The sequence below is a fragment of the Tenebrio molitor genome, chromosome 5, assembly GCF_963966145.1.
Source record: "Tenebrio molitor chromosome 5, icTenMoli1.1, whole genome shotgun sequence".
NCBI lineage: Eukaryota > Metazoa > Arthropoda > Insecta > Coleoptera > Tenebrionidae > Tenebrio > Tenebrio molitor.
This window is the reverse complement of record NC_091050.1, coordinates 20,352,728-20,380,691: the sequence shown is the minus strand read 5'-3', so window position 1 is coordinate 20,380,691 and position 27,964 is coordinate 20,352,728. Positions and strand designations below refer to the sequence as shown.

The following is a 27,964-nucleotide window of genomic DNA, read 5'->3' as shown; positions in this document are numbered from 1 at the left end:
TTTACTTCTTTATCTATGCCCTACACAGGACACAGATGTTCTGTGCCCTACACTTTTCCCTCTTTTCCCTTGTCAGCAAAGGAGTGAAGATTTGAAGAATTACTGTGTGTTTTTGTTTTTCTGTGCTCTAACTGTGTGATTTTGGCTTGTACTAGACGTTGTTGTTGTCCATCTTTTCTGTTTTTGAACTAGGTATGTGTTTGCGCCACTTTCATTATTTCTGTTTCGCGCGAAATATATTTTAACAAAAATAACAAGACACAAATGGGTCGCACGTGGGGTTGGTGATGTTTCGACCATCACCATGCTTTATAAAATCCACAATTATCTCGATCATCCCCGTCTATCACCCGTTTAACATTTGTAAGCTAGCGAAGGAGCGTAAGACAGCCTGGTTCTAGTTTGTTAAATTTATAAAATCGTACGAACCACGTTTTAGCGTCAAATCAGTGTCTTTGGTTTATCAATCCATAGCTTTCTTAAAAGAAAAGGGGCACTAAGTTTTAGAGTTGGTCTGTGGCTTTCACGATTTATAAGCGCACTCCTTCATTTTAATCCCCTTTAATTATTCCGAGTGTCCGTGCTGCCAGGTGTCACAATTTTTGAAAATTTATTATTCGCAATGTACAGGTCAACCAGAACAGCTTGGCGAGTGACGCAGTGGACTGAAATCCCTCCCACTAGCGGAGCGCACTTGTCTCTAGAGAGGTCAACTATCGGAAAAAATGACTATCGAATATATCGATAGTGCCGCCCTGCAAACTATTGAACAATCGATAACTATCGACCAACTAATACAGCGTGATCAACAATGACTGAGTCTGTTGGCAATGAAACAATTGAAAATACTGGTGATTTTTGTCTAGTAATTGGCACTGACCACGCACTAACCGGATTTTTTAACTTGAGATAACATTAAAAACATTCTTGGTAATGCAGGTTATGTTTATACTATTACAAAAATTAACCTTCGTTGGTAAATTTTAAATTTGCCAAATTTCATTGTTACCAACAGACTCAGTCATTCTTGATCACTCCGTAGAAAAGATATACATTGTATATAACGATGTATTTAATAAAGATGTAAATGACAAAAACAAAATAAAAATAAATTCTGATTACAAAAATAACAATAACGAAACAGAATAATAGGAGTATAATGTAACAAAAACATTTTAATCAAAATTAAATAACTTTAAATTATAATTTAAAAATAAAATCATATTGACATTCTTTGGTTTGAGATTGCTTCTTCTGGCACTAATTAGTTGTCCAGACTTTGAAAACAATCTCTCTGAGGGCACAGAGGTTGCTGGTACTACCATATACTTTAAAGCAATTTCATTTAAGGGTTGTAGTTTATTGCACCACAATTCTAGAGGATCAGTCTCTTCACTAACTATTGGAGTTTCAAAATACTGTCTTTCTACAACCCTTTTAACTTCAGCCTTATTTTTTATAAAACTAAACAAACTGGAGCTTTCTCTTTCATATACAGTTACATCAGAATTCTCGAGGGTCAAATTTAACTCTTCTGGCTCTTTATTAGTGTTGTCAAACTCTTTAATATAATTTGCAAGTTCATTCTGAATAATAGCTTGTCCATCTAGAGTTATTTTTGTTTTTGAAAGCTAATTGTTTAAACCTAGGATCTAACAAACAAGCAATTTTTGTGATCTTTTTTTATTCATAATTTGTAAATCTTTCTCTTACAGACTCTCTCAGCTTTTCCAACAATTGTTTACCAATGTCTGTTTTCAGTGACTTTTCAATTTCATTTAGTTTACAATAAAGTCCAGATATTAATGGTATTATTAGAGAAATTGTAGGATACAGATCTCCAGAAATCTTTTCTGTTGCTAAATTAAATATTCTCAAAATCGCACATACATCTTGCAAAACAATTTGATCATCTATAGTTAAAAAACTAGGAGCAGACTTTAGTTTCACAAGAGTTATGGTAACACTGTCACCTAGTTTTAGAATTCTTTCAATCATTAAGAAAGTGCTGTTCCATCTTGTTGACATGTCCTGTAATATATATTTTTAACAAATGTTAAATTTGAAAAGTTTATTTCTACCTGGATTACTTTAAGTGTTGCTTCATTCCGTTGCCTTTGTTCTTCTCTAAGGCAGTCACTCGCCTTGTTACTTCTCTTAAAGTAAGATACTATATCTCTACATTTTTTTAACAACTCTTCCAAGTTTTCAGTCTTTTTAATACCATCTTTAACTGTCAAGTTTAGGGTGTGCGCGAAGCAAGGTAAATGCTCAAGTTTTATTATTTTACATGCAAGCAACATATTACTGGCATTGTCAGTAACCACAGCCAATACTTTCCCATCTAATTTCCAGGTTTTAATAATATCCTAAAAATAAAAATTAAAACTGTTTAACATGTTTTAAAAACACACACCTGTAGGCAAGTACTTATATTCTCAGCATTGTGAGTTCCTGCTAACTGTAAAGTATCTAAAACAGTACTGACTAATTTTTTCTCTTTCAAAAAATGGCATGCAACTGTCATATATGAAATCGTAGAATAATTTGAAGTCCATAAATCTGTAGTTAAGGCAACAGATTCCACAGTTTCCAAGTATTTCCTTAACTTTTCCTTTATTTCATTGTATAGTTCTGGTAATAATCTTTGTTTTATTGTTGTCTTTGACAGCAATTCATACTTTGAATCAAATTTTTTTATTAATTGTTTAAAACCACTATCACTAACGACAGAAAAGGGCTGCATGTCTAATACAATCATTGCCACTACATATTTGTCTAAGTAAATTTTTTTCTTATCAGATCTTTTATATAAATAACTTTCACGAGAAAGGACTTTTTGTTTCTTCTGTTGTGGTGGTCGGCATTCTTCTAATTCTGAATCTGAACCTGAACCATTTTGTGGATTTTTTGGATTGATTTTATGAGCTCTTTGAAGATGATCCCATAAGTTACTAGTGTTTCCACTTGTTTTATAAGTTTTTCGACACTTACAGCAATTAGCCTGAGGAAGCCCAAATGAATTTTTCTCAAAGTAATCCCACACGCTAATTTTGTTTTTCGGCATGCTGCATCACATATTAAACTTCAAACGAGGAGGGAAACTGACGTGAAAAATTAAAACAACGGTAAAAAGCACGTGAAACGATTGAAATGACACAATTAATTTGTCAGAAATGCAATGTTGCGCAAGCGTCACGGGATATCGTACCTACTCTCTTTAGATCTACTTTATTTTCTTTTTTCAGTGGTTTAAATTTTAAATACATAGTTATTTTTATATTAAGTGCGTGAAGAGAGTGTTTTTTGTGCATGAAAAGGTCTTTTACGCCGAGACGAAGGTCGAGGCAGTATAAGCCTTTGAATGCACAAAAACATCTTCACGCACGAAATATAAACAATATTTTTTCTATAATTGATTCAAAAAATTGAAATTAAAAATTCAAATTTTTGAAGGAACTCTGAAGTTCAATGCAGTGACCATGTTGCTAGGTAACTAATAAAATACAGTGCGTGAAGTGAAACACAGAAATAGTCGTGTGCGTGAAATCGCATTTCACACACTGTTTTGTATGGTTTCTATGGTTTCGATCTTACTAACAATGCAAAAAGAAATACACGTTAGAAAATGACCCACTTCAGGCACCGATAACTATGCGTGAATTTCAATTTTTTGAATCAATAATAGAAAAAATAATTTTTGTCATAACATTGGTTTTCTCGACGTGTTTTATTGCATCTACTATCGAAATTGTGCCCTTACTATTGAAAAAATCGATAGTCGTCAAATTTGAAACCAAGATAACTCTATAGACTTCAACTTTATAGAGTTATCTTGTTTGAAACTATCGAACTATCGATAGCAGCGACCCCTCTACTTGTCTCACAGACTACTTGTCTGTTGGGTCTGGAAGTGTTTAGATCGTGTACAAACGGGCGAAAATCAGCGCTCAAGCTTCAAGTGAACAGCATGTCCGGGCTGTTTTGAGCAGATTTGCTTCATTGAGTGTACCGTGTACCGTACCTACAACCATAGCCATATCCTTGTCTTACAGAGACTCGCTCGTTTCCTCTTGTGCGCATCTCATACGCCAAGCTATTCGCGAAAAAAAGCGAATGTAGGTGGCGCTCGTGAAGGTCAACATGGCAACTCAAAGTAGGTAAGAGAAGATTGTTTATGCGAATGTGCATAGCGTTTACCTTTGATTTTTCCGTATTTTAATAATGTTGTGTACATTGGGTGATATTATAAATTATGCGACCTATAATAGAAGGTGACAAACTATTACAGTCGCACTTTTTAATCTTGTGCGGTTATTTGTACAATAAAATTTTTGGGTTATGTTTACGTTTCTCAACTATTTTATTATTAACTATTATAAACTATTATCCAAGTATTCCGAGTTTTGTCTAATTTAGTTAAAGCACTTGTCATAACACTTAATAAATCCATGTTTTGTATTCCTGTTAACACTTTCAACTTATAATTATTATCTATAATATTACTGACATCAAACTCCTTAAATTCTTCATATGTGTTTACTTGGATTGCTTTGTCTTCATAGGTTTTTTTATGACAATTTTGTTCTATTACATTTTCTGATAATAGTACCAATGCCTCAGCTGCAAGCCTAGCTGATAGTGGACTGCCCTCACCAGCATCACTAAAAAAATATGAAGCAAATATTTTTATGTTTATTTTGAAATACAACCAATAAGAAATTTACCATTCCAATAAAGGATCATTTCTGTCACTGTCATTGTTGCCATCAAAGGTAATTTGTTGTTGTCTATAAATTAAAAAATTAATTGTGCTTTATTTTATTAACAGTAAAACTTACAAGGCACTTTCCAATTCTCTTTTTCTTTTCTGTAATCGACTTGCCCGTTGTTCCTTCTGAGTCTCATTGATTCTTTTGTCATGTGAACCAATTGGCAAACAAAGAGATGGAACCACGTTTTTTTTCAGTTTATGTGCTTTGTTTACATAATCTAAAATTAAATCACTTTTTATACATTATTACACATATTATTCGCAACTATCGTGCCTTCAAAAATAATTATATTTAGAGTAGGCGTTGACTACGTTTTAATTCTGTTAACAGTGTAGATAAATTCGTAGGCAACCAATTATTCTCCGGAGTTACACAAGTTGCATAGTAAGTTTTGTCCCAATTTCATATTAAAATTTTGACATTTGACATTCGTTCTCTTTCCCGTTTTCAAATTGAGTTGTGTTTGTGATTTTATTCGTTTTATTCCTCGTCTTGCGTACAAAAAATCAGTTCTTGTCAGAACTAAAACGAAATCTGCGTCAGTGTTTTACTGTTTTTCGACATTTTTGTGAACAATGGCTTTCACTGAACAACATAAAGTCTTCATGGTAATCTGATGGTAATATCTTACTTTCGAAATGGTATGAAAATCGATGGAGTTTGGCAGTATTCCCTTGCGTTATGTATGGAAGAGTTTGTTGAAGAATTTCCAGACATTGCAGTGGAATATACGCAGTTTCGACAAACATTAAACATTTCCTTAAAGAATTTTGAAGAAAATGGAACTCCATAAGTGATTGAAGAGGCGAGACAAGCAATGGAAGAAGCCCCAGGCACTTCAATTGAGCATTTATCACAACAACTTGGTGTGTCTATTGGTACCTGTCATTCAATTGTAAAAAAAGATCTTCACCTATTTCCCTACCGTCTCACATCTGTTCAAGAATTACATCCAGTTGATCTGCCCCAAAGATTAGAATATTATCAATGGTTTCTGAATACTTTAGATGTTCACCTTGATAAAACCTTTTACACTGATGAAGCCTAAGTGGATATGTCAACTCTCAAAATACAAGAATGTGGAGTTCAGAAAATCCACATTTTTTCATTGAAACACCCCAGTACCCCCAGAAAGTAGGCGTTTGGGCTGCTATTAGCCAACACAGAATTATTGGTCCAATCTTTCTTGAAGGTAACAATTGTAATAATGTTTTTTAGTAATTAAATAATAATCAATGCTTTTTAGGAAATATCAATGCTGCAAGATACAGAAATGAAATTTTGACTCCATTTTTATAACAACAGAATTATAAGCCGTAATACACCAAACAACTGGCCCCCTAGATCATGTGATTTCTTCTTGTGGCCACACATCAAAAATTCAATTTACACAACACCCATAAATGATTTGGCAGAACTACGAAATAGGATAACACAGAAAATTAATGAAATTAATAATAATCCTATTGTTTTAGAAAATATAACTAATGCAATTAGATGAAGGACTAGGTTGTGTTTACAAGAACAGGGTGCACATTTTCAACACTTACTCTAAATTATGTATAAAATTGTTATCTCCTGTTGTGTGAGGTTATGTGCAATACTTAATTTACAATTCTTATTAGTGTTCACAGCCATGTTAATGTTATGTTTTCTTTTATGGTTTAAAGAAATAAATGAATTGATACGACTAAACTATTTGTCACTTTGCTTAAGATGGGTATTTTCAGACTGTCTGTTTAGTTCCATGTTCAGTTTCAGTTTTCATTCAATATAAATACTGAAACTGAATGGAGAATATGAACTAACCGTGTAACATCCCATTTACTTGTTCCCTTTATGTTAACAGTTACTTGACTTTGATGCTTTTGAAATTTTGCGATCTTATTCGACTTTCCATTCGAATTTGGGGTATTTTTCTGCTGAAGATTAACTAAAATTTGCAGCAATGCCTCACAAAGATTTCGAAAGCTAAAACATCATCTTCCGTATATTGGCGAAAAGGCATTAGTTAGCAAATAATTTGTGATTGGAATAATGTTTGGATTATTTATTAATGTGAATTTCAATAATCTGAGATGAATGCACTACAAAAATTAAAAATATTTTCTAACCTAATTTTATTTCGTTAAATGTCAGACCAGACGATTCTTGTGTCATTTTCTACGCTGTAAAAATGTTGCAAACAATTGAACTTCCATAGGTTGCTCTAAATATAAATTTATTTGAAGGCACGTTATTTTTTAAGGTTAGGGTTATGCAATTAGTGTTTGAACTTGCAGTTGCAGTAATAACAGGTACTCAATCGGTTAATTAGGTAATCTTTAAGGTGATAATTTGATTTAATTTATTAGAGTTGCAGGGTTGAAAAAATGCTTTACTTCAATAATAACTGGAGAACCTGCAAATTTAACACACCATTGTACATACATACATATATGTAGATAGTATTATGCTAGACGTATTTAGTCACCCTTTAAGAAAAAATCACTATCCTTAAAATGTCGTCCACATACTCTCATAGCCAGTAGCGGCTCGTCAAGATCAAAACCGGGTAGGCACTAGCAATTTTTTTGGTCAGTTTTTTCGCGTTATTTTTTTTTTTGACCTTGCACCAGTTAAACGGTGGTGATGGATATAATGCTTATTATTACAAAGGTGAGACGTAATTTCAAGATGCTCCACTTTTCCCTAACCTGGACGTTTTGAAAATGACAGTAACATTAAGAAAACAATATCATGCATTGGGTTTATTATGGAAAATAAACGACAACTCTTGCTGGCACAAAAAAATTGCAATATAAATTAGACTTGATAATTTCACGATTTTCCCGTACGCTATTCTTATCTAAACTTTTATAAAAAAACGAAAAAGAACGAATTTACAAGCAAAAGCAATATGCTCTTTACTCTTATTGTGCTTCTCTAATGCACGCCCTAAATCGTTCAAATCAGAATACCCTGTTTTTGTCCACACTGTCTCATTATTAGTCACGAATAGAATAAAAAAAAAGTTTTTTAAGTAATTTACTGCCAACAAGCCAATCATATTTTCCGTACCTACCACGAATTAGTAAATGCATTATTCTGTTTACCAGTAGTTACCAAAGTTTTACTTAGATCAGTTACATCAGGACAAGGTCTCTTTAACTGTTTAATCTACATAAAACTTATCTTCGTAGGAAAGTTTACAAGACCGGCATTTATTTATCAAAAAATCGAGATCGACGTTAACAGGAACGACAACCGCCTCTTGTTCTTGACTGGTACTTGCCATTGAGATCATTTTTATTAAATTGCTACTTACCTACTTACCATCACTAAGCCTGCATAACCTAACTAAACCGCAATGTTTAACAACAACAACATTAAATTTCAACTTCTGTTCGAGGTCGAGCTGAAGGAACGAATGATTCACGCCCGCGCCGCTTCCCAACCTTTTCGACACAACCATTGTGTCCGTTAATCGCTCATAGTCACAATAATCATAATATAAAATAAAATTTTACGACTACAATGAAAATGACAAAACCACCGAGGCATAGCCTCGAGTTGCACTTTACTAACACGCAGTAACCAATAACAGTGTATGACGGGTTGATGGTATTCAGTTCTTTATTCCACCAACCACACAGCTTAAGCGAAAAAATGAAGTGGCATAGTCTACGGTGCCTCTACGGTACGCTGAACGCTCTGAATAAGTCTACGCTCTGGGCTCTGCAGTCCGAAGCGAAGGGGCCGAATGCAAAACGCGCCAAATACAAAATACATAATCAAATTAACACATGCAACAGTTATTCTTCGATAATAATTAATTCAATGTAGATACAAAATAAAAGTATACAAACATAAAAATATTTTTATACTAAAAAAAATCAAAAATTATCTATTAAAAAAGATTTTGGTTAGTAAAGTATTTGGTGAGGCACTGCCTCCCCTGCCTACCCGGAGAAGCCGCCCCTGCTCATAGCTAAAGTCACTGGCTTTCCGATTTTTAAAACTTTTATCCATTCTGAACGCAGTTTATCGTTGTATGTTGGAAAATGATGAAATGACACATTAGCACTATATGTTGATTTACACTGCGGTACACAACAATACACTTTACTTTTTGAAAGAGTTTTTGCCATTTTTAAGCATCAATATATATATTTAAATAAAATAACAATGGTGATCACCTTTAAAACCTTGCTTTGTTTACCTACTTTCCTTAACTTCACTTTTATCCGCTTGGGAGCGCCACTATTTCTCGTTGTGGCGAATTCTGATTAAGCTGTACTCGGCTAAAAGTTGAAATACAACTTTTGATGCTTTATTTTTTGTGAGGTTATGTATGATTTAAATCTCCTAAAGTAGATTCATTTTTGTAATGACCAACTAAAGTTACTAAATTTATTAAATAAAATATACAGGTGTCCCAGAGTTGCGAAAAAGCTCCATAACTTGTTTGTTATTAAAGATATCAACTTTTTCTTTTTTCTAGATGATAGCTACGCATATTCGGAAAATATTGCGGTGTATATACAGAGTGTCCCAATATTATAAAAACACTAAAGTTATGTTTTTTTAAATGGAAACTACCCAGTTCGATTTTATTTTTGAACTCTATGCTAAATTATGAATCAAATTTATACAGGTCGTTTTTACTTATCTGCCATCGTTTTTAATCAGTGGCGCTTTTTTTACCAGAATTTCGAATTGCAGGGGTCCCTTAGAAAATTCGTACCTTCCAAATCGTTGCACATAAATTAAAATGATTGACGCTGTTTGATTTCTGAATGTTTGCTGCATCTGCCGAGTGTTTACTCAACAACATGCTTAGTCGCATATGCCTACTGCGATTTTTTAAACATAACGAATTAAAAATGTTAAAAACTCATTTTTTTCAAATGGCACCCCGTATTTATTATTGCACTGATCGAAAGCTTTTTTGACAAGCTTTTGAACAATATAGGTTTGTATAGTAAAATCTGAAAATCTAGGGTGCTATCCTAAAATCGCTAAATTTGGTGCAATTTTTCCGTTAAAATGACAATTCAAAAATCTAGTAGGCCTAACAAAAGATAATCACACAATATGGTCACTCCATAAAGATGAATCAACCAACAAAACAGTGTTTAACAATTAATGATTTTAAGATAGCACCCTAGATAGTGCAGGGGTCCCTTCGAAAATTCGTACCATCCAAATCGTTGCACATAAATTAAAATAATTGACACTGTTTGATTTCTGAATGTTTGACGCATCTGTTAAGTGTTTACTCAATAACGTGCTTAGTCGCATATGCCTACTGCGATTTTTTAAATACAACAAACTAAAAATGTCAAAAACTCATTTTTTTCAAATGGCACCCTGCATTTATTATTGCACTCGTCGAAAGTTTTTTTGACAAGCTTTCCAACTGTATAGCGTTTGTATAGCCGAATGTGAAAATCTAGGGTGCTATCTTAAAATCACTAAAAATCACTAAAATAATTAAATGTTCAATTGTTAAACACTGTTTTGTTGGTTGATTCATCTTTATGGAGTGACCATATTGTGTGATTATCTTTTGTTAAGCCTACTAGATTTTTGTATTGTCTTTTTAACGGAAAAATTGCACCAAATTTAGCGATTTTAGGATAGCACTCTAGATTTTCAGATTCGACTATACAAACCTATATTGTTCAAAAGCTTGTTAAAAAAGCTTTCGACCAGTGCAATAATAAATACGGGGAGCCATTTGAAAAAAATTAGTTTTTAACATTTTTAATTCGTTATGTTTAAAAAATCGCAGTAGGCATATGCGACTAAGCAGGTTGTTGAGTAAACACTCAGCAGATGCAGCAAACATTCAGAAATCAAACAGCGTCAATCATTTTAATTTATGTGCAACGATTTGGAAGGTATGAATTTTCGAAGGGACCCCTGTAATTCGAAATTCTGGTAAAAAAAGCGCCACTGATTAAAAACGATGGCAGATAAGTAAAAACGACTTGTATAAATTTGATTCATAATTTAGCATAGAGTTCAAAAATAAAATCAAACTGGGTAGTTTCCATTTAAAAAAACATAACTTTAGTGTTTTTATAATATTGGGACACTCTGTATATATACCGCAATATTTTCCGAATATGGAGTAGAAGCGTAGCTATCATCTAGAAAAAAGAAAAAGTTGATATCTTTAATAACAAACAAGTTATGGAGCTTTTTCGCAACTCTGGGACACCCTGTATATATTTTCAGTTTTGTTTTTATATTAATAAATTTTGAATAAATAGATTAATTCTGCGAAATTTGTCGTTTTTGTAAAAGTGAGAGCATATTATAGTATACTTATGCATATTTTGTGCATATTTGTGCATATTTCAATGCATTTTTAGCTAAAAAGCGTGCATATACAGGCTGTTTTCGAAGTTGAGGCGTTCCTTTTAACATGTGATAGTATGCGTTGTTCTAAAGAATTTTAGCCAAAATCATCTTAGTAAAATGTGTACGGCAATGAAGATACAATTAGTTAATTTTTTTGAAATTTTTGAAACCGGTCCTGCTCAAATTTGCGCTGATTTGTTAGAAATTGGAATTGACAAAAAAAAAATCAAATGAGCATGGACGTTAATCAAAACTACTGTCAGAGTTGTCATCTAATTAGTCGAAATGGCTTTATTATTAGGAAAATAATGAGCTCACAGATATGTTGCAAATGCATGGGCAATGTTATCACGTTATCAGAATGCATCTGCAGCGTCCAGAGAGTATTGCAAAGCGATTTCCGGAAAGACACCATTCTGGGCCAGGTTAATTATTAATCTAGTACAGCGGAGAAATGGACAGGACCGAACTTAAAATTTTAGAAAACAATAAAAATATACAATCAACTATCTCCGTTAATACAAACATTTTACTAAGAAGATTTAGGCTAAAATTCTTAAGAATAATGTGTAGTACCTCGTGTTACAAGGAACGCGTCAACTTATATACACCTGTATTATGCGCATATTTTCTTCATTTTTCAGTGCATATAATCCGAGCTCTAATAATGACCCTGTATACTACTATGATCTGTGTTTGCAGCTCGATGTCTTCACCTGATTGTAAACGGAAGAAGCGGGCAGACGACGTAAATTCAGTTGCAAAGATGTCGAATGTAAGTTTACATTTATTCCAATTTTTTACGTATAGTTTTCCCATTTATAATTTGGTTTTATGGCAGTGCAATTGCAATTATTAGGGGCTGGGGTTGTGGTTTTGGCAATAGTGAACATATTGTAACCTGGTCAGACAACAGACCTTCTTTTACAGTCCTAGGATTTATGGCGGTAGTTGCCTATTGTCGGGGTATTTAACTCCCTGACAACAGGGCTGGTAGTAAAACCAAATTATAAATGGGAAAACTATACCACTTACCTACATTATTCTCCAGTTCAAGTAATTGACTTTTATTGTTTGTTTTCACATGCAGGTGTCACCAACGAAAAACTGGGAAACTCAAACTGACAATGTAACAATCACAGAATCAGCTTTCAACCAGGTAACTTTATCTATCAACATAAAATTTTCAACTCTGCTCCCTAATGCTTGTGCTAATTGGTAACTCTAATGCTTCTTTTCTTTCACAGCGATCTGTCATCGACCTAAACGCTCAGAGCTTTGAAGATGTTGCCAGCTTGGACGGATTTGTGGATAGAACAATGCTCATAGAGGAATTACTACAGGAAGAGCCAACCTACACCATGATATTTGCACCATCAAAATTTGGCAAAACTGTAAACCTTAGTATGATTCGTTTATTCTGCGACATCGAAGATAAAAATACAAAGACAAAAGAAGATGTTACAAAGGACCCAACAATGGAGGAACTACTATCAAATCCCTCAAAGAACATGAAAGTGTTCCTTAGGCAGTTTGCGGACACACAATATGAAGAATGTTTGATCTTGAAACAAGAAAACTTTGTCATCCAACATTTTGGGCGTCATCCAGTGGTTTTCTTCAATTTCAAGGACTGTAATGTCAAAAATGAGTCAGGAGCAATATTTTATTGTGCTATGAAAGTGAGGGATGGTTATTTGGAAAACGATTATCTTAAAAATAGTAAAGAATTTCAATCTGGTGATCCGGAACATGTCCATTTAAAAGAAACATGTACAAACTGGCTTAGCTACAGTGATGATAAACTTGAGAGTCTCTCTGTGATGGAAGTGATTTTTGGTTTGCAGGATTTGATTAAGAGCTTGAGGATACATTGGGGGAGAGACCCAGTGTTTTTGGTAGATGAAATTGACAAGCCTGGTATAGCCGCCATGGAACATAGGGTTTCTGAAAGTCAAGTACGTAAGATAGGAATTACTATCACTAATGTGCTATCTTCGATTTTGAAGTCAGCAGATAAACAGTTAAAACTTCAAGCTGCATTGCTCACTGGCATTTGCAAACTTCAATATTCTACGCTGTCACCTATGGACAAAACAGTGGCGGTATACTTCTTGAATGACCGTAGATTTTCTAAATATTACGGGTTGACTCGTCGAGAGGTTGATTCTTTAGTGAGGAAATTCTATGGCCCACAGGGAGATGTTGAGATCAAGAAGATAATTAGCCACATTAACGCAAACTACAGTGGCTATAATGTGCCTTCCTATTATGGTAAAAAATACTGCTTATTCTCCGTCCTTAACTACATAAGAGAGATAAATAAGGATAAGAACAAGGTCAATTTGTGTTTTTGGACGGACGGAGGTTTTTTGACTGGAAAACTGCCAATACTCAAGAATTATGAGGTTATTATGACTGCTCTTCACAAACTGTTGTATGGTGATTCTGGTACCATTGCAATACGATATAAATCGGCAATAAATGTTGAACATCTTCTCGGACTGTATCGTGAGGAAATGGACCTGTACCCAAATGGAATTTTCAACTTTTTCTTACAACGAGGTTATTTGGCAGTAATAGAATTTGAAGGGAGAGAGACGATACATGTAAGAATCCCAAATCTCGAAATTAAAAATATTTACCATCAGATGTTGGAGGATTACCATAACGAGCTTCCAGAAGCTATTAAGTCAAAATTTACTTCTTGCGGACAGATCTTCAAGTCACTACCCACGCAAGACTCTACAGAGTTTCAGGAAAGTCTAGAAAAACTCTGTGAAGACTTGAAATGTATTTTTAGATCTAAGCAGTGTAAGAGTGAAGGTTCAATATGCAGCCAGATATTGGCAATCTTGAAGCTTCATACTGACTATGAGAACTGTGAGATGGAACATCGAGTAAGATATTATTTGGGTGAATATGACAGTGAAATTGATGCCAACATTGATGTTTGGGGGCGTTGTGGCAACTTCGCCGTGATCTTTGAAGTTAAATACAATTTTGATGCTAGAAGTGAACCGGACAAAATTGGATCTGAGGCAAAAAGTTCCCTTGCTGCTGCAGAAAATATTATAGTAAAACTTCTACCTCATAAATTAGGACCAGAAGACTGTCGGCCCCTGAGCACTTGCCAGGGCAAACGGCAACATGTAAAGATGCTGAAATTTAATAAAATTGAGCACTACGTTCTTGTAGCTCTGGCTGTGGATGGTGATTATACTACTCATATGCTTGTTTTTCGAGATACGGACGATTGGAAAAATGTAATTCAAGTTAATCCTGAAAATCATGTTGCGGAAATAATATCAAATGAGCTAAAAAAAAGTAGCTGATGTCTGATAAATGATAATAGACCTGGTGAGAATGTTGTTATTATGTTGAGGCTTAAACTGAGTTATTCACTGATAAGATTTTGCTTTCTCTTCATTCATTAAATTTATTTTGTGAAAAAATAGCATTTTTTGTGTTTGCCTTTGCTTGTTGCACTATTATTGATGTATCCATGCGGATGTTGAATATAATTGTGAAAATTAACCAGTGTATAGACCAAAGCTGTCTTGAAAAGAGGAGATGCTGTAAGAATAGATCGGATTGTAGTCGGAACGAAAACGAGAAATGTTTTGCACTTTTTTTATTAACTAGGGAAATATTGGTTTGGAAATTTTAGATCTTTTATCGATTCTTATTCATTACACTCCATTGATTTGGTGCACTGCTGCAGTATCTAATGACAAGGAATTTTGGGGTTTCAAAGAAATTAAGGATTTTAATATGGTTTTGATTTTTTTTTTGTTCGTTTCATTGCCTTTTTGGGTTTTTTTACTAGGTTTTTAAAGTGCCTAATTGTACTAGTCTAGAACTAATATTTTGCATTGAAAAGCAATAGTAGATATTTATTGGATCTTCTGAGTTTGCAACCGTTCCACCTGGAACCGGTGAAATATTCAGACAAGACTGTTGATATACAGGGTGGAACAAAAGTATCAAATATTAGCTGTAACTTTTTAATTTCACAATTTATGAAAAAAATGTTTAATATAAAAGTTGATTGGTGTATTATCCTGCATCATCTGGAGCGCGTTCATAAATACTCTGGGTAGGTATAAAGGTTACCCTTGGGTCACCCAAACGCCGTTCACAAATTAAAATTGGGGGAATAATCACGCTATCCCAGATCGTTCACAAATGTTTAGAGTGACACAAGTGACAAGTGACACAAATTACCCATACGTCAGATTTGACGTCTGTCAAATATCTGGCGGCAGTGAAGCGGCGGCTGCGTGAAAAAAATATGTTCTGGGGTGTTTTTATACATTTTTTAATTATGTTTTCAATAATGGGGACAACATTTTCGAAACTGGAACGGCTGACTCTGAAATGCATTTGAAATTGTCTTTTGGTTAACCCCGGTACAATCCGTTCAACATATCCAACAATTCTTAGGGCCGGTTGTACCAAATTAGTTTAACTTCCGTTTATGCCCCAGTCTAGATTAAAATTAGATTATTTTGTTGTACGAACGGTGATCGAGGATTGTCTAAGCATTGAACGTGGTTTTCAGTGATCGACTGATATCTATCGATCAAGGATGGATCAGTATCATTTTGACATATTTGCTATCAACATTTTAGATTAGAATTCTAAGATGGGCTCACACTTTCAGGGAACGCCCAAATAATTTTGAAAAATGGAATGACTGCGATTTTAGAAATCGATTTAGATTACCCAAAGACGTGGTAAGATTTATCATTGAAGAAATTCATGATGAAATTTCCTCAGAAACAGATAAAAATCACGCCTTTTCATCGTCAGACATGGTGTTCATAACACTGGAGCAAAGGGACAACTAATCGGAAACTACAGTAAGCCGAGCGATTCCCAAAATTATTAATGCAATAGCAAGACGCCGCCGCCGTCCAGAATTCATAAATATGTCGAATAACGAAGAAGCAACAAATAAAATTAAAGAAGGTTTTTTTAACATTAGCAATTAGCTCTGGATTGTACATACGTTAAAATTCAATCCCCAGGAGGCAATGATGCCGAAATAAATCGTAATCGTTTTTTTGTTTAGATTTTCGTATTTTCTTTTAAGAACGTATGCAGTTCGATCATTTTCAAACCCAACAATATTAAATTCCTGTTCAATTGCTTTCCATGCATCATTTTTCAATCGATTTACATCTGTATCTATTTTTTTATTTTCTACTTTATCTTTGAATTCAAAAACTAAGCCCAGTAAATGTTTTTCTTCAATTGTAGAAAAATTCGTGCACCTTTTATTACTATTCATTGAGAAAATTCACATAAAACACATTCATAGATAAATGTCCCAGTTGTCAGCAATGACAAATTTAGAATAATTTTACGCGAGTAACCTACAGGTCTGATTTTACCAACATAACTCATTTTCACGAAAACGTCGCTCAAGTGATCTTACTGTGAACAAGAGATGTACAACGCGTCTGTTAAATAAACCCGGTTCAGTAGTACACTGTAGTTCAATTGAACCGAAGTTCAGTGTAATTTGGTACAACCGGCCCTCAAAGGTACCGTGCGATCATTTAAATTATAAATTAGAGCTGGCTGTGCATTTTCAATTAGGTTGGCACCATTGATTGTTGACAATTTGATTTAAAATTTGTTTTGTTAAAGTGCCGTTTCAAAATGTTTGATTTAGAACATACAATTTTTATTACTGAGAGTTATTTTAAAAACGCTGAACGACGAGAGAATGGCGAATGAACGTATTCTGTAGAACACTGCGTTAATGATTTTCAAAACGCTGAGATAACCGCTTTTGAATTCAAACAAACCGCCAACAAAAGCAACGATAGCACCACGGCTTCCTAGATTAATAAGAGTCGAAGCCTCTAATACGGCTGGTCGAGTTCCTTGAACTGTCTGTTCCTTCAAAAGCCAAAAGTATAGTAGCGCCCTCTACCAAAAAACGAATATTTTTTAAATTAAACGAATGAAAAATCGTATTAATGTTTTTTTTTCTATCAATAATCTACTTTTTGAAGTAGTGTATGTAACATACAAATTACGATTCTTTTTAAAATGAGATTTGTACGCGGTTAAGCAGCCAAATACACAAACAAGGCCGTCTGAATCAAAAAGCTACGCTTATATAAGCGTAGCTTTTTGATTCAGATGGCCTTGTACACAAATGTATAGTGGCGCCCTCTCAGGAACAGAAAAAATGCTTGCAACTGATGAACTCGACCAGCCGTATTAGAGGCTTCGACTCTTATTAATCTAGGAAGCCGTGGATAGCACCGAGTTGGTACCACCAGCGACCGCTAGGGGCGGGGGTGAAAGCATATATCTATCTAATACTCCTATATGGAGCATTTGCTTTCAATTTGTGGACAGAGGAAAGTAGACGAAGATAGTTTCTATCCTTTCGTGCCACTTCGTGAAAATGCGCATGCACCGAAGTGCCGCCAACTTAAAGCTAGGGAGTTTCCTGTCTCCACTGGCATTTTTTTGACTTTTGCATTCGCTCGGCAAATTTTGCTCATCAAAAAAATGCCACTTTTAATCCTAATAAAACAATAATACTCGTAATGTGCTAATTTACACATCGGAGATCAATTGCTGCAAATGTTCAGTTTCAAGACTCATTTTATTTGCGTATTGACAAGAATATCATCAAAAGTTTTTGATGATGATTTTGTCTGAACCGGTTCGGAGTTTTTTTATTCAAATATCCAATTTCAAGACTGAGGAATTATTACAACTATTGCAATAGTATGTTACCTAATACGTAATACATATATTGAACAAAATGAGACGTCATATAATAAAAAGTTCCCCTTAAATAAATGTAAAAACGCTTAACTGGTAAAATTTTTCATTTAAAAATTAATTTTGTTGCAAACTTTTCCTTTTGGTATTTCAAAATTAATTACTTATTTGATTGTGTGAATTTTGGCACCGTAAAGTTGCGCTTGCGCATTTGGACCAAATAATCCGTAAGACGCAACTTATGCAGACATCAATATGTCTGTCTCCCTTGCTCTGTCCACGAACCGTCCATGCAGTAAAATAGGGAAATTAGGGAATGCTCCATATAGGAGTATTAGATATATGGGTGAAAGTCGACAGGGGATGAACGGCCATGTTTTTTTTAAGACACTTGGTTCTTGACTGCAGAGTAGTGCCGAAGTACTGTGTATTTTTCTGTGTTCTAATTGCGCGATTTTAGTTGTTTTTTTTTATTGAACCGTGCTAAATGTTGCCGTCCAGCTTCTGTTTTTGAACTAGGTATGTGTTTGGGGTACTAAAATTATTCTGTTTCCCGCGAAATGTAGTTTAACAATAATAAGACACAAATGGGTAGCACGTGGGTTTGAGATGGTGCCACCATGTTTTACAAAAATCCACAATTATCTCGACCATCCCCACGTATTACGCTTTAAACATTTATAAGCTTGCGAAGGAGTGCAAGGCAGTTTGGTTCTAGCTTTGCAAATTTTATAAAAACGTACGAACCATGTTCCTTTTTTTGTTGTCAAATCAGGTTTTGCAATTCACTAGCTTTCCTAACAGAAAAAGGGCACCAAGTTTTAGAGTTGGTCTGTGGCTGTCACAATTTTAAGCGCACAGTTAACAGCTGACGTGCGAGTTGGCACACCCTGTATAAATGAGTTTACTACATAAAGAAGGTCTTTTATTGTATTGTTTCTTATTAGATACGCAAGTGTTGTTCTAATTTTTAAACAATGATTTTGCGATATTTTCTAAGTCCGTGAATGTCAAATTTAAATAACGGGCAAAATTATAGGACTTGCGCACAAGTATGGAATGGCCTGGGTCATTTAGCCTCTCGTCTTTACATCTCCTCCGAAAGATGGTATAGTCCTTGTATCTTCGTAAGGAATTCTGACTTAAGCCCTAAATAAACCGAACAAAGACCCTACTTAAAAAAATGTATTGTCATATTGTGCCTGTCAGTCACTAGACCGTCTCCGACAAATATTTTGAGTACTACCCCAGGTAATTTTTTTCTCCGGGACCACCTAGTGATTGACAGGTACAATATCCCAATCAATTTCTTTAAGTGGGGTCTTTGTTCGGTTTATTTTTGACTTAAGCCAGAATTCCTTACGAAGGTACAAGGACTATAGTGATTTGAGAATCAACACCTACCGCGATGCCACTTATTCTGAATTATACGGGTGATCAAAAATGACTGAGTCTGTTGGTAACAATGAAATTTGGCAAATTTAAAATTTACCAACGAAGGTTCACTTTTGTAATAGTATAAACATAACCTGCATAATGTCATCTCAAGTTAAAAAATCCGGTCAGTGCGTGGTCAGTGCCAATTACTAGACAAAAATCACCAGTATTTTCAATTGTTTCATTGCCAACAGACTCAGTCATTGTTGATCACGCTGTACCTATGTACAGTCGATGGACAAATAAAACTGGGACAAAAATGACAATCACATAAGTCAAAATTTACAAATTTCCATCGTTTAATTACCGCCTTATCACAAATAGGTTAACTTTGGTATGACATATTATATAGACACTGACAAATATATTGACAATTCAATGGTCTGATTTACATAGATTAAATTTTAAGTGTCCCAGTTTTATTTGTCCACCGACCGTACTATAGCACCATGCACTGCTGTCAAATGTCGAAAGCAGACGCAGGTCCACTAATTCATTGTCCTGTTCATGGTAAAATGTGAATGAGACACTTATTTAAAAATTAGAACTTCCTGTCATTGTAAATTTTTGTAACTAATAAAATCATAATATGAAAAATAGGTAAATAAAAACAAAAAAATATGTCCGTATGCAACTAATTATACATTCGATTGCAATAATTGAAGAATATGCAACTTATTATCATGACCAACTTCATTCATATTCGCTTCGCTTCTACAGGGTTATTCTAAATGATTGTAGTCGAAGTAGGCGTGAAAACTCAATGTAAAATTTATGGTTGCCGCTCCACATCAAAATGATGTGAATAAGTGAGTACGCACGGGAGTTAAATTGGGTGCAAAACATCTCAATTTTTCTGGATTCAATCGTTAATTTAACAAAAATAAATAAAAATCTCATCAGAGCACTTTTCACCTAAAAAATGACAGTGACAGCGACAAAACTGACAGTTCACATGAAAGCGGCAAAAATGTAATAACATGGGCATGGCCTACTTCGACTACAATCATTTAGAATAACCCTGTATATGGCCGTCTCAATTTAACAAAAATTTGTTCCCGCAAAGTAGTCCATGAAACGTGCATGACTAACTTCATTAAACTATGTTATGGCCATTCCAATTCCATTAAAATGGGCTTCGTATGAAGTATGTCATGGATAGTCATAGACAAAATAAGAACATATAGAACGCAAACTCCCTATACATTTTTTGGGCACAAAGCGTTTACCGCCATCTCTTATCCTGGTGACGGTGCAAAATCACAGCCTACTGGATGCGTTTACCTTTTCTTTGATTTTTTATCATTGCAAATTTTCACAACAAATTAAAACGCCAACAATAGGTACTTTCTATATTTTATTTTCAACCGTCTTTGATACAGTTCTACTTTATTTTTATAAATATTATTCCTAAATGCTATCGTTTTCGTATCCTATCATTTAAAATTAAAATTTACCCCTTAATGTAAATGTGGTTAAATGAATTATTTTACCAATAATTTCATCTTCAATTTTATTTTTAAGTGAACGAAAAATTAACATTAGGTACTTATGTTTAAATTACCGTTGAAATTTTGCTTTATAAAATTTGTTACCCAGTCTAGGACTGGTTTAGAAATCTATGAGGGGCATGATGACCAACTCAATAGACCAATGGCTTAACGTGACTTCCGAATCACGAGACAGAATATAGCCTTTTTTTTTTAATTTCGCCCTGGGTCGGAATCGAACCCGCGATTCTCGCGTCCCTGAACCGAAACGGACTCGCTTAGGCTATATTCTGCCAAAATTATGTTACTCAATATAATTTCGAAAATACATATTATGAATCTTATTAACATTTTTTACAAACTCTAAAAAACTCACACTTGCCACTTTCTGCTAAATTTTAGTATACATCCAAAACTCCTTCCAATGTTTTTATTCAAATTTTTTTTTTATGGAAGGAAGTGCTGTTTTTTTAATCCAAAAATTTTTCCAAAGTAGGTACATATTGCGTAAATGTAGGACTGCTTCCTGCGAAAATTTTGTGTGCCCCGGATTTTTGTAAACTCCACAAGCAAGAGGTTTCTCGCAACGTGGGCGAAATGTCCCTCCCTCCAGATTATTATCAAAGAGTTTGTCAAAAAAGTTATTGTTTTTGCAGTTCCCAAGTCTTCATCATTTAGGTTTGTTCTACCTGTTAGTTAAAATATATATTAGATTATTAACAACAATGTTATTAGAAATTACCACAGTTAACTAATAGCGTGATAGTTGAATTAATCATGATTATGACGACTCAAAACTTGAGTTGCATAGCACATCTTTTGGATCTTATCTTATCTTATTCGCCCCACGCTGAATCATAAAGATAAACCTTCACTATATGGTCCAATTTCGCACTTAAAATTTCTTCGTTTACTTCCCAAACCAAATCTTTTGTTATCCTATAATTTCTAATTCCTTTAATAAGATATGGTGTATCAAATAATGGTGTAATCTCTTGGTATTGAAGTACACTATCCCACCTCCACCCGGCGGCACGGCAATTTTGCCGGAGTACATACACTATTACGGATAATACTATCAAGTAATACTGCAATGCTTATCAACATAATTACCGGCGTCTCGCCTCCGCATTTTGACTTTTTTGAAGTATTATTTTTCTTTCAATTTGTTGACTGTTTTCTATATAAATTTTGCTTGATTCTCTCAACAACTAATTTAGCAATCTTAGCAGCGGTACTACATTATTTGTGAACGTGACACAGCCTCATTTTGAATTACAAGATAGTGACATAAAGATTGACACTGCTTTGACTGATTTTTAGATTATTGAGATTACTTTGATTTTAAAGTTTTGACTTTTTAAAACATTTGCGCCCTCTTGCGGTATGGTGAGGGTGCGCTAAACGATTTTCCAAAAATGTATTAGGGACTTTTCATTCTATAGTATTTTATTTTCTCTATGTAGATGTCCATCAAATGGGAACATTTGATTGCATGTAAAATTCAAAATTGAAACGGCCATATAGAAGCGAAGCGTATATGAATGAAGTTGGTCATGCTTATTATACATCTATTTCGGCCCTACGTTAGCGTGTCGCTAGTATCACGCGTCTCCGAAATTTGAATAGATCTAGACAGTCTTACTATGTTTAATTGTCTGTGAATTGTACCACAGACAATTAAACTATAGTAAGACTGTCAAGTGGGATTACATTTTCGGGGACGCGCTCAAGTGGCGCTGCCCGAGCGTTAGGCCAAACTAATGTATAACAAGTTGCATATCTGACTTTCTGTATACCTAGTTGCCTATTTTTTTTTTTCAATTTGATTTAAATTGATACTTATTTAAAAAAAAATAGAAACGACTAAATAAGTATTAAACATTTTAATACAAATTCTAACATATACAACAAATTAGTAGTTCATTAAACGAGTTTGTGTATAGGTAAATTGGGATTTTTTGAGCATGAGTGGGCTAGTTTAAGGAGAGTGAAACTGAATTGAAGGGTAGATCTAGTTCAATAATTTGATCTTGCGTTAACTTCTAAAATTTCTGGAGATAATTTTAGAATCGTGCAAAAGATTTTTTAATTTTGAAATTGTTTTTCGCTGATTTCGGTCCATGTACTTAATAAATGTTTCTAGCTTTTGAAGTAAGACTACTAACTTTCTTGCATTCAAGTAGGTACTTGCAGCACACTAGAAGATTTTGTTGGGTATCTATTTTGGGCCTTGGGCATAACAGGAAGGATTAGATTCTCTACAGTGGGATTTTCAGTAATCCTAGAATTTTCAATTTGTTCAGCTGGTCTAACATTATTTATTGAAGTTTGTTTGTCTTCACGAAGAAAAATCGACGGCAGGGCGTATTTATGGAGTTTTGTTTTTTGAGTAAAGAAATTGTTGCTAAAATGTTTCTCGCAAATAAAGGCAGTATCTGTTTTGAAGGGTGGTGCAACATTTACCTAAAGCTTCTATCCATCGTTTCCTTTGTTCTTCTAATTTTGGAAATTTAAAATTGTGAGGGGATGTTTTCTTCCCCTAAGGTCGGGAGGGGTTTGTTCCGAGGATCAGCGGCGAAAATTCACTTTAAACACTGACCGAAATTTAACATGGGCTTTATTGTGGAAAAATACACTAATAATTCGGAATACTGTGCTCGGACTGTGACTTTACACGTCTCTGTTTTCGTGCCGACTGCCTCGTCTCGGCCTCAAGCGCGATGACCAAGGTGGTGTGCTTGGCGAGGTGTTACAGACTCCCCCTCTGGAGTCGACGGGTTGTACTGAGGCGGCTCCAGGAAACTTTTTGGGTCGTCCTCTGGGTCGGACGAGTCGTGTGGGCTGCGGGACTTCGTCACTTGGATCGGGTCTAAACAGAGTAAGATCAGAAACGTGGTATTTTCCGAGTGGGACCTCTGGATTGGTGAGGGAAGCAATTTCGCAGGAAACGGGTGAGGTTCTTTTCGTTACTAGGTAGGGGCCGTCTCTCTTGGGATAAAACTTCGACGTCTTGCCGGCAGCAGCGTTGCTCAGAAAATGTGTCTTAACCAGGACCATGTCCCCTTCCTTGTATTCATGATGAGGTCTCCTTTTCCTGTCGGCTTGTTCTTTGGTTCTGTCTTGAGAATTCTGGAGGGTCTCTCGAGCATCTTCCAAAACCTGGGCGACTTTTAACAAATACGGCGTGACTTCTGGGACGAAATTTTCGTTCTGGACCACGGCACGTAAATCTCTTCGAACTTCTCCCTCAGCGCGCAACTCTCGGGCAAAGGTCAGATAAGCGGGGGTGAAACCGGTAGAAATCGATCTTGCAGAGTTCATTGCGAATCGAATCGACGGAAGTTTATCGACCCACAGATCATGGTGATCCTCTACCAACATGGCTAACTGAGTCTTCAAATCTTTATTCTTGCGTTCAACTGGGTTCGCTTCGGGATGGTAGACTGGAATGACGCTTTGGCTGACTCCGAAGCACTCAGCGACGTACTGCATTACACCACTGACGAATTGAGTTCCGTTGTCGGAAATCATCTTGCGGGGGAAACCATATCGCAGGAACACTTCGTCAATCAACTTTCGAGCGCATGCGACAGAGGTGGCTTCTTTCAGCGGAAATGGCTCAATCCACTTGCTTGCTACGTCTTCTACCATCAGTATCCATCTATACCCTTCAGGTGACTGAGGTAACGGACCAAATAAATCAACGGCAAGGGTCTCGAATCTTTGATAGGGCGGCGGAGTTCTCAACAAACCTTCGGGCTTTAGGTTGCTGCTCTTGTAACGCTGACACTTCAGGCAACCTTTGACATACTTGGATATGTCATGCCTCATACCAGGCCAATAATACTTCGCGGCGATTTTCTGGACCGTCTTTTCTACTCCGTAGTGACCGGCATCGGGACTGTCATGGTTTTCTTTGAAAATTGTCATTCTTTCACGCTCTGGAATGACCAATTGGGCATTCGTTTGGTCGTCGTCAGGGTCATAGCGGTATAAGATTCCGTTGTTCATTATGAATCCACGATCCATCCAATTTGAACAATTCACTTCATCTCTTCCTTCGAGGCTGTCGATGATCTTCCTAACCTCGGCATAATCATACTGCATCTTCCTCATGTCTCGGGCTGCAAGACGTGGATACTCAATCTCGACGGGACACAGCTCGCAGGATTGATCGGTTTCATCGGGAATGGTAGGACGGGAAAGGATATCCGCTAGAACGTTTGATCTGCCAGGAATGTAGTTTACTTTGATGTCGTAAGGCTGCAACGAAAGAGCCCACCGGGCCAATCTTCCCGTTGGTGACTGGAGAGACATCAACCACCTGAGAGGCTGATGATCGGAGGAGACGATGACTTCGTTGCCTTCTATGTAACCACGGAACTTCTTGCAGGCCCACACTACGGCAAGTGCTTCTCGTTGGGTAGTGTCGTAGTTCCTCTCACTAGGCGTCAGTAATCGGCTCGCATATTCAATTGGTTTCTCCTCAGGGCCCTCCCCCTGGAGCAAAACAGCTCCCAACGCGTAGTTGCTAGCATCCGTCCGAATCTTGAAGGGCAGCGTTTCGTCAGCTTGTCGCAAAACTGGGGCGGTTGTAAGGAACTTCTTCAAATCGTCAAAGGCGGCTTGTTGTCGGGTCGACCAATTCCATGTGGCATTTTTCTTCAAGAGATCCGTCAGTGGTCGAGCAACGTCAGAAAAATCTGGTACAAACCTGCGAAACCAAGAACACATCTGAATGAATGATTTCAGTTTTTTGACATTGTTTGGAGGGATCATCTTCACGATGGCCTCCACTTTGAGCGGGTTCACTCGGATTCCGTCTTTGGTTATCACGTGGCCAAGATAGTTTATACTCTCGCGAGCAAAACAACATTTACTTCGATTAGCGCGTAAACCGAAATGTTTTAACCTTTCGAACACTTGTTTGAGATCACTGATGTGCTTCTGAAAAGATGGCGACACGATGATTAGATCATCTAAGTAGGCCAAAATGGCAATGTCATTCAGTCCGTTCCGGAAGCGATCGATGAGTCTTTGGAACGTCGCACCAGAGTTCTTCAGTCCAAATGGCATTCGTTTGAATCGGAATGTTCCAAACGGTGAGGTGAAGCACGTTTTATCGCGATCGGATTCGCGCACTGAAATCTGCCAATAACCTGACTTCAAGTCGATCGTGGTCATGTACAGCGTTTGTTTGGCCAGATGCAGTAACTCTTCGATTCGCGGTAGTGGGTACTTGTCAGCTTTGGTCACTGAGTTTAGTTTCCTGTAATCGATTCACACTCTCCAGCTGTTGTCGTTTTTGGAAACTAACACTACAGGTGATGCCCATGGTGATTCGCACGGTTCGATTACGTCATCTTTCAACATTTTCTCTATTTCATTTTTCAGAATCTCTTTCCTTTGCTTTGTCATTTGATATGCAGGCATGGCAATGGGTGCACTTCGTCCAGTATCAATTTTGTGTTCAGCGAAAGGCGTTGGAACTTGACTTGGTCCGAAAATTTCGTCGTATTCGCTTAACAGTCGGTTGAGAGTTCCCTTCTCTTCCTGACTCAGTGTGGTGCCTTCGTTATTTCGGAGAGGTTCGACAGAGAAAACTTTGAGATTTCTTTCTATCTTTTCCTTGAACGAGTTCTCGAATTTCAGATCGTAAGCCTTTTCAAGATCGTCGGAAAATTGCCATTTTTTGTTCGGTACATCGATGATGATTTTTGCATCTTCGACGAAGTCGACGCCTAACAATGTGTCGTTGTCCTTGGCATCGGGAAACACGATGAAGGTGATCGGTATGTGACGACTTTCGACCTTGACCGTTACCGTGGTGTAGAGTACTTCTTTTGACTTTGCAACACCATCAGCTAATGTGACCTTCATTGTCGTTGACAAAAATTCTTGTTTGATCGATTTCATTTTCTGGTACAGACGGTATCCTGCGACACTTTGTTTCGCACATGTATCTACGTAGGCATACCCGTCAAAGTTGCATATGTTGACTAAGAGCAATGGTCTTTCTCTGGGTCGCACTGGACGCATATTCAACTCTGGTTCAACAGGAAAGATATCGAGTGATTGTGCTGAAGACTGGGATTTCGCTCTGCAGTTTGCACAATTGCTTTTTATGACACCTGGTGCACCACATCCGTAACATGAGATTGTAGGCTTGTCGTCAGACGCTTCGGCCTTCACTTTCTGGTCATCGGAGACTTTCTGGGAATTTTGCACGTCAGAGTCTCGTTTCCATTTTCGGCATTCTTTCTTTTCATGTCCAAACTTCTTGCAATATAAGCATCGTGGTCTCTCGGGACGTTTTTGCTTATCATCCGTTTGCGGTGTGTGGCTTGTCTTCACTTCAAGTCTTTCTCGTTCTTCTTCTTCGAAGGTTTCTTCGGCTTCTCTTGCTTTTTGGAGCAATTCATCGAATGTGCGGATCGAGTTGCGCGCGAGTCGTTTTCGAATTTTGAGCGACAATAATCCAAAGATCATGTCAATTTGCATTTCATCGGAAATTCCGTACGGCAGTTGTGCGAAAAGGGACCGAGTCTCGCAAATGAATATGTCTGTTTTCTTGGCATTCTGTTCCGTCGCGAAAATTTCACGGAAAATCTGGTGTGCTGGTTTCTTTCTTCCGAAAGCATTACGTAAACGGTTAACGGCGTCAGCGAAAGTTTCTATACTATGTTTGATTCCGTTCCACCACGTGGTGGCCAAATCGGTTAGTAGTATCGCGAAACCTTTTAATGCGTTCGCGTCGGAAACGTTTGCGCAATCTTTAAACACTAGAATGCAGTTGATAAAAGCTTCTAGAGGTGGAATTATTTCAGAAGAACACCCCGTGACACTATCACGTGGTCTGCGCCAAGAACGTGTTTTGGTACGATTTTATTTTGTTGTCAGAAACAGTGTCTCGCATGTTTTTCTCCACATTTTCGCAGCGTTTAGTCTTCCTTCAAGTATTTCATCGATTTCTGACAATAGTGTAATGTAAAACTGTCTTGTTCAAGACACATTCTTGTGAATTTTTCTAAAAACTGTGAGTTAAATATTATGTTTTGTGAGGTTATGGTCAATTTTTATATCGTTTGTTGTTAGCTTAAAAAATGTCTCAGACTGCTTACAATGGCAACATCTTCATCAAAAAAACTTGGT

General features: G+C 36.2%; 1 protein-coding gene and 2 long non-coding RNA genes across 14 annotated transcripts in view; 2 read left to right on the top strand and 1 right to left on the bottom strand.

Moving 5' to 3' along the window:
• Positions 1 to 11: 11 nt before the first annotated feature.
• Positions 12 to 16,202, top strand: LOC138131348 (uncharacterized). 2 transcript variants are annotated; one of them, XM_069048317.1, is made up of 4 exons: positions 12 to 192; positions 11,829 to 11,901; positions 12,217 to 12,285; positions 12,374 to 16,202. In XM_069048317.1, exons 2-4 carry the CDS (start codon positions 11,833 to 11,835, stop codon positions 14,459 to 14,461), a joined length of 2,226 nt encoding a protein of 741 aa, XP_068904418.1. In that variant the 5' UTR covers positions 12 to 192; positions 11,829 to 11,832; the 3' UTR covers positions 14,462 to 16,202. The 2 variants fall into 2 exon arrangements, with proteins under 2 accessions (XP_068904418.1, XP_068904417.1); XM_069048316.1 differs by lacking the exon at positions 12 to 192 and adding an exon at positions 4,051 to 4,160.
• On the bottom strand, positions 1,051 to 9,201 carry LOC138131354 (uncharacterized). 11 transcript variants are annotated; one of them, XR_011159781.1, is made up of 6 exons: positions 8,954 to 9,201; positions 4,842 to 4,992; positions 4,728 to 4,790; positions 2,417 to 4,664; positions 2,082 to 2,369; positions 1,051 to 2,031 (listed from the first exon to the last, which is right to left on the bottom strand). It is a non-coding gene; the product is annotated as an uncharacterized lncRNA (long non-coding RNA). The 11 variants fall into 11 exon arrangements; XR_011159782.1 differs by having other exon boundaries at positions 8,981 to 9,201; XR_011159777.1 differs by lacking the exon at positions 8,954 to 9,201 and adding an exon at positions 8,083 to 8,736.
• Positions 16,203 to 18,994: 2,792 nt separating the features above from the next.
• Positions 18,995 to 27,964, top strand: part of LOC138131362 (uncharacterized) — a 57,508-nt gene continuing 48,538 nt past the window's right edge. Inside the window, exon 1 of the long non-coding RNA XR_011159791.1 lies at positions 18,995 to 19,755. This is a non-coding gene — a long non-coding RNA (uncharacterized lncRNA). The remainder of the gene's footprint in view (positions 19,756 to 27,964) is intronic.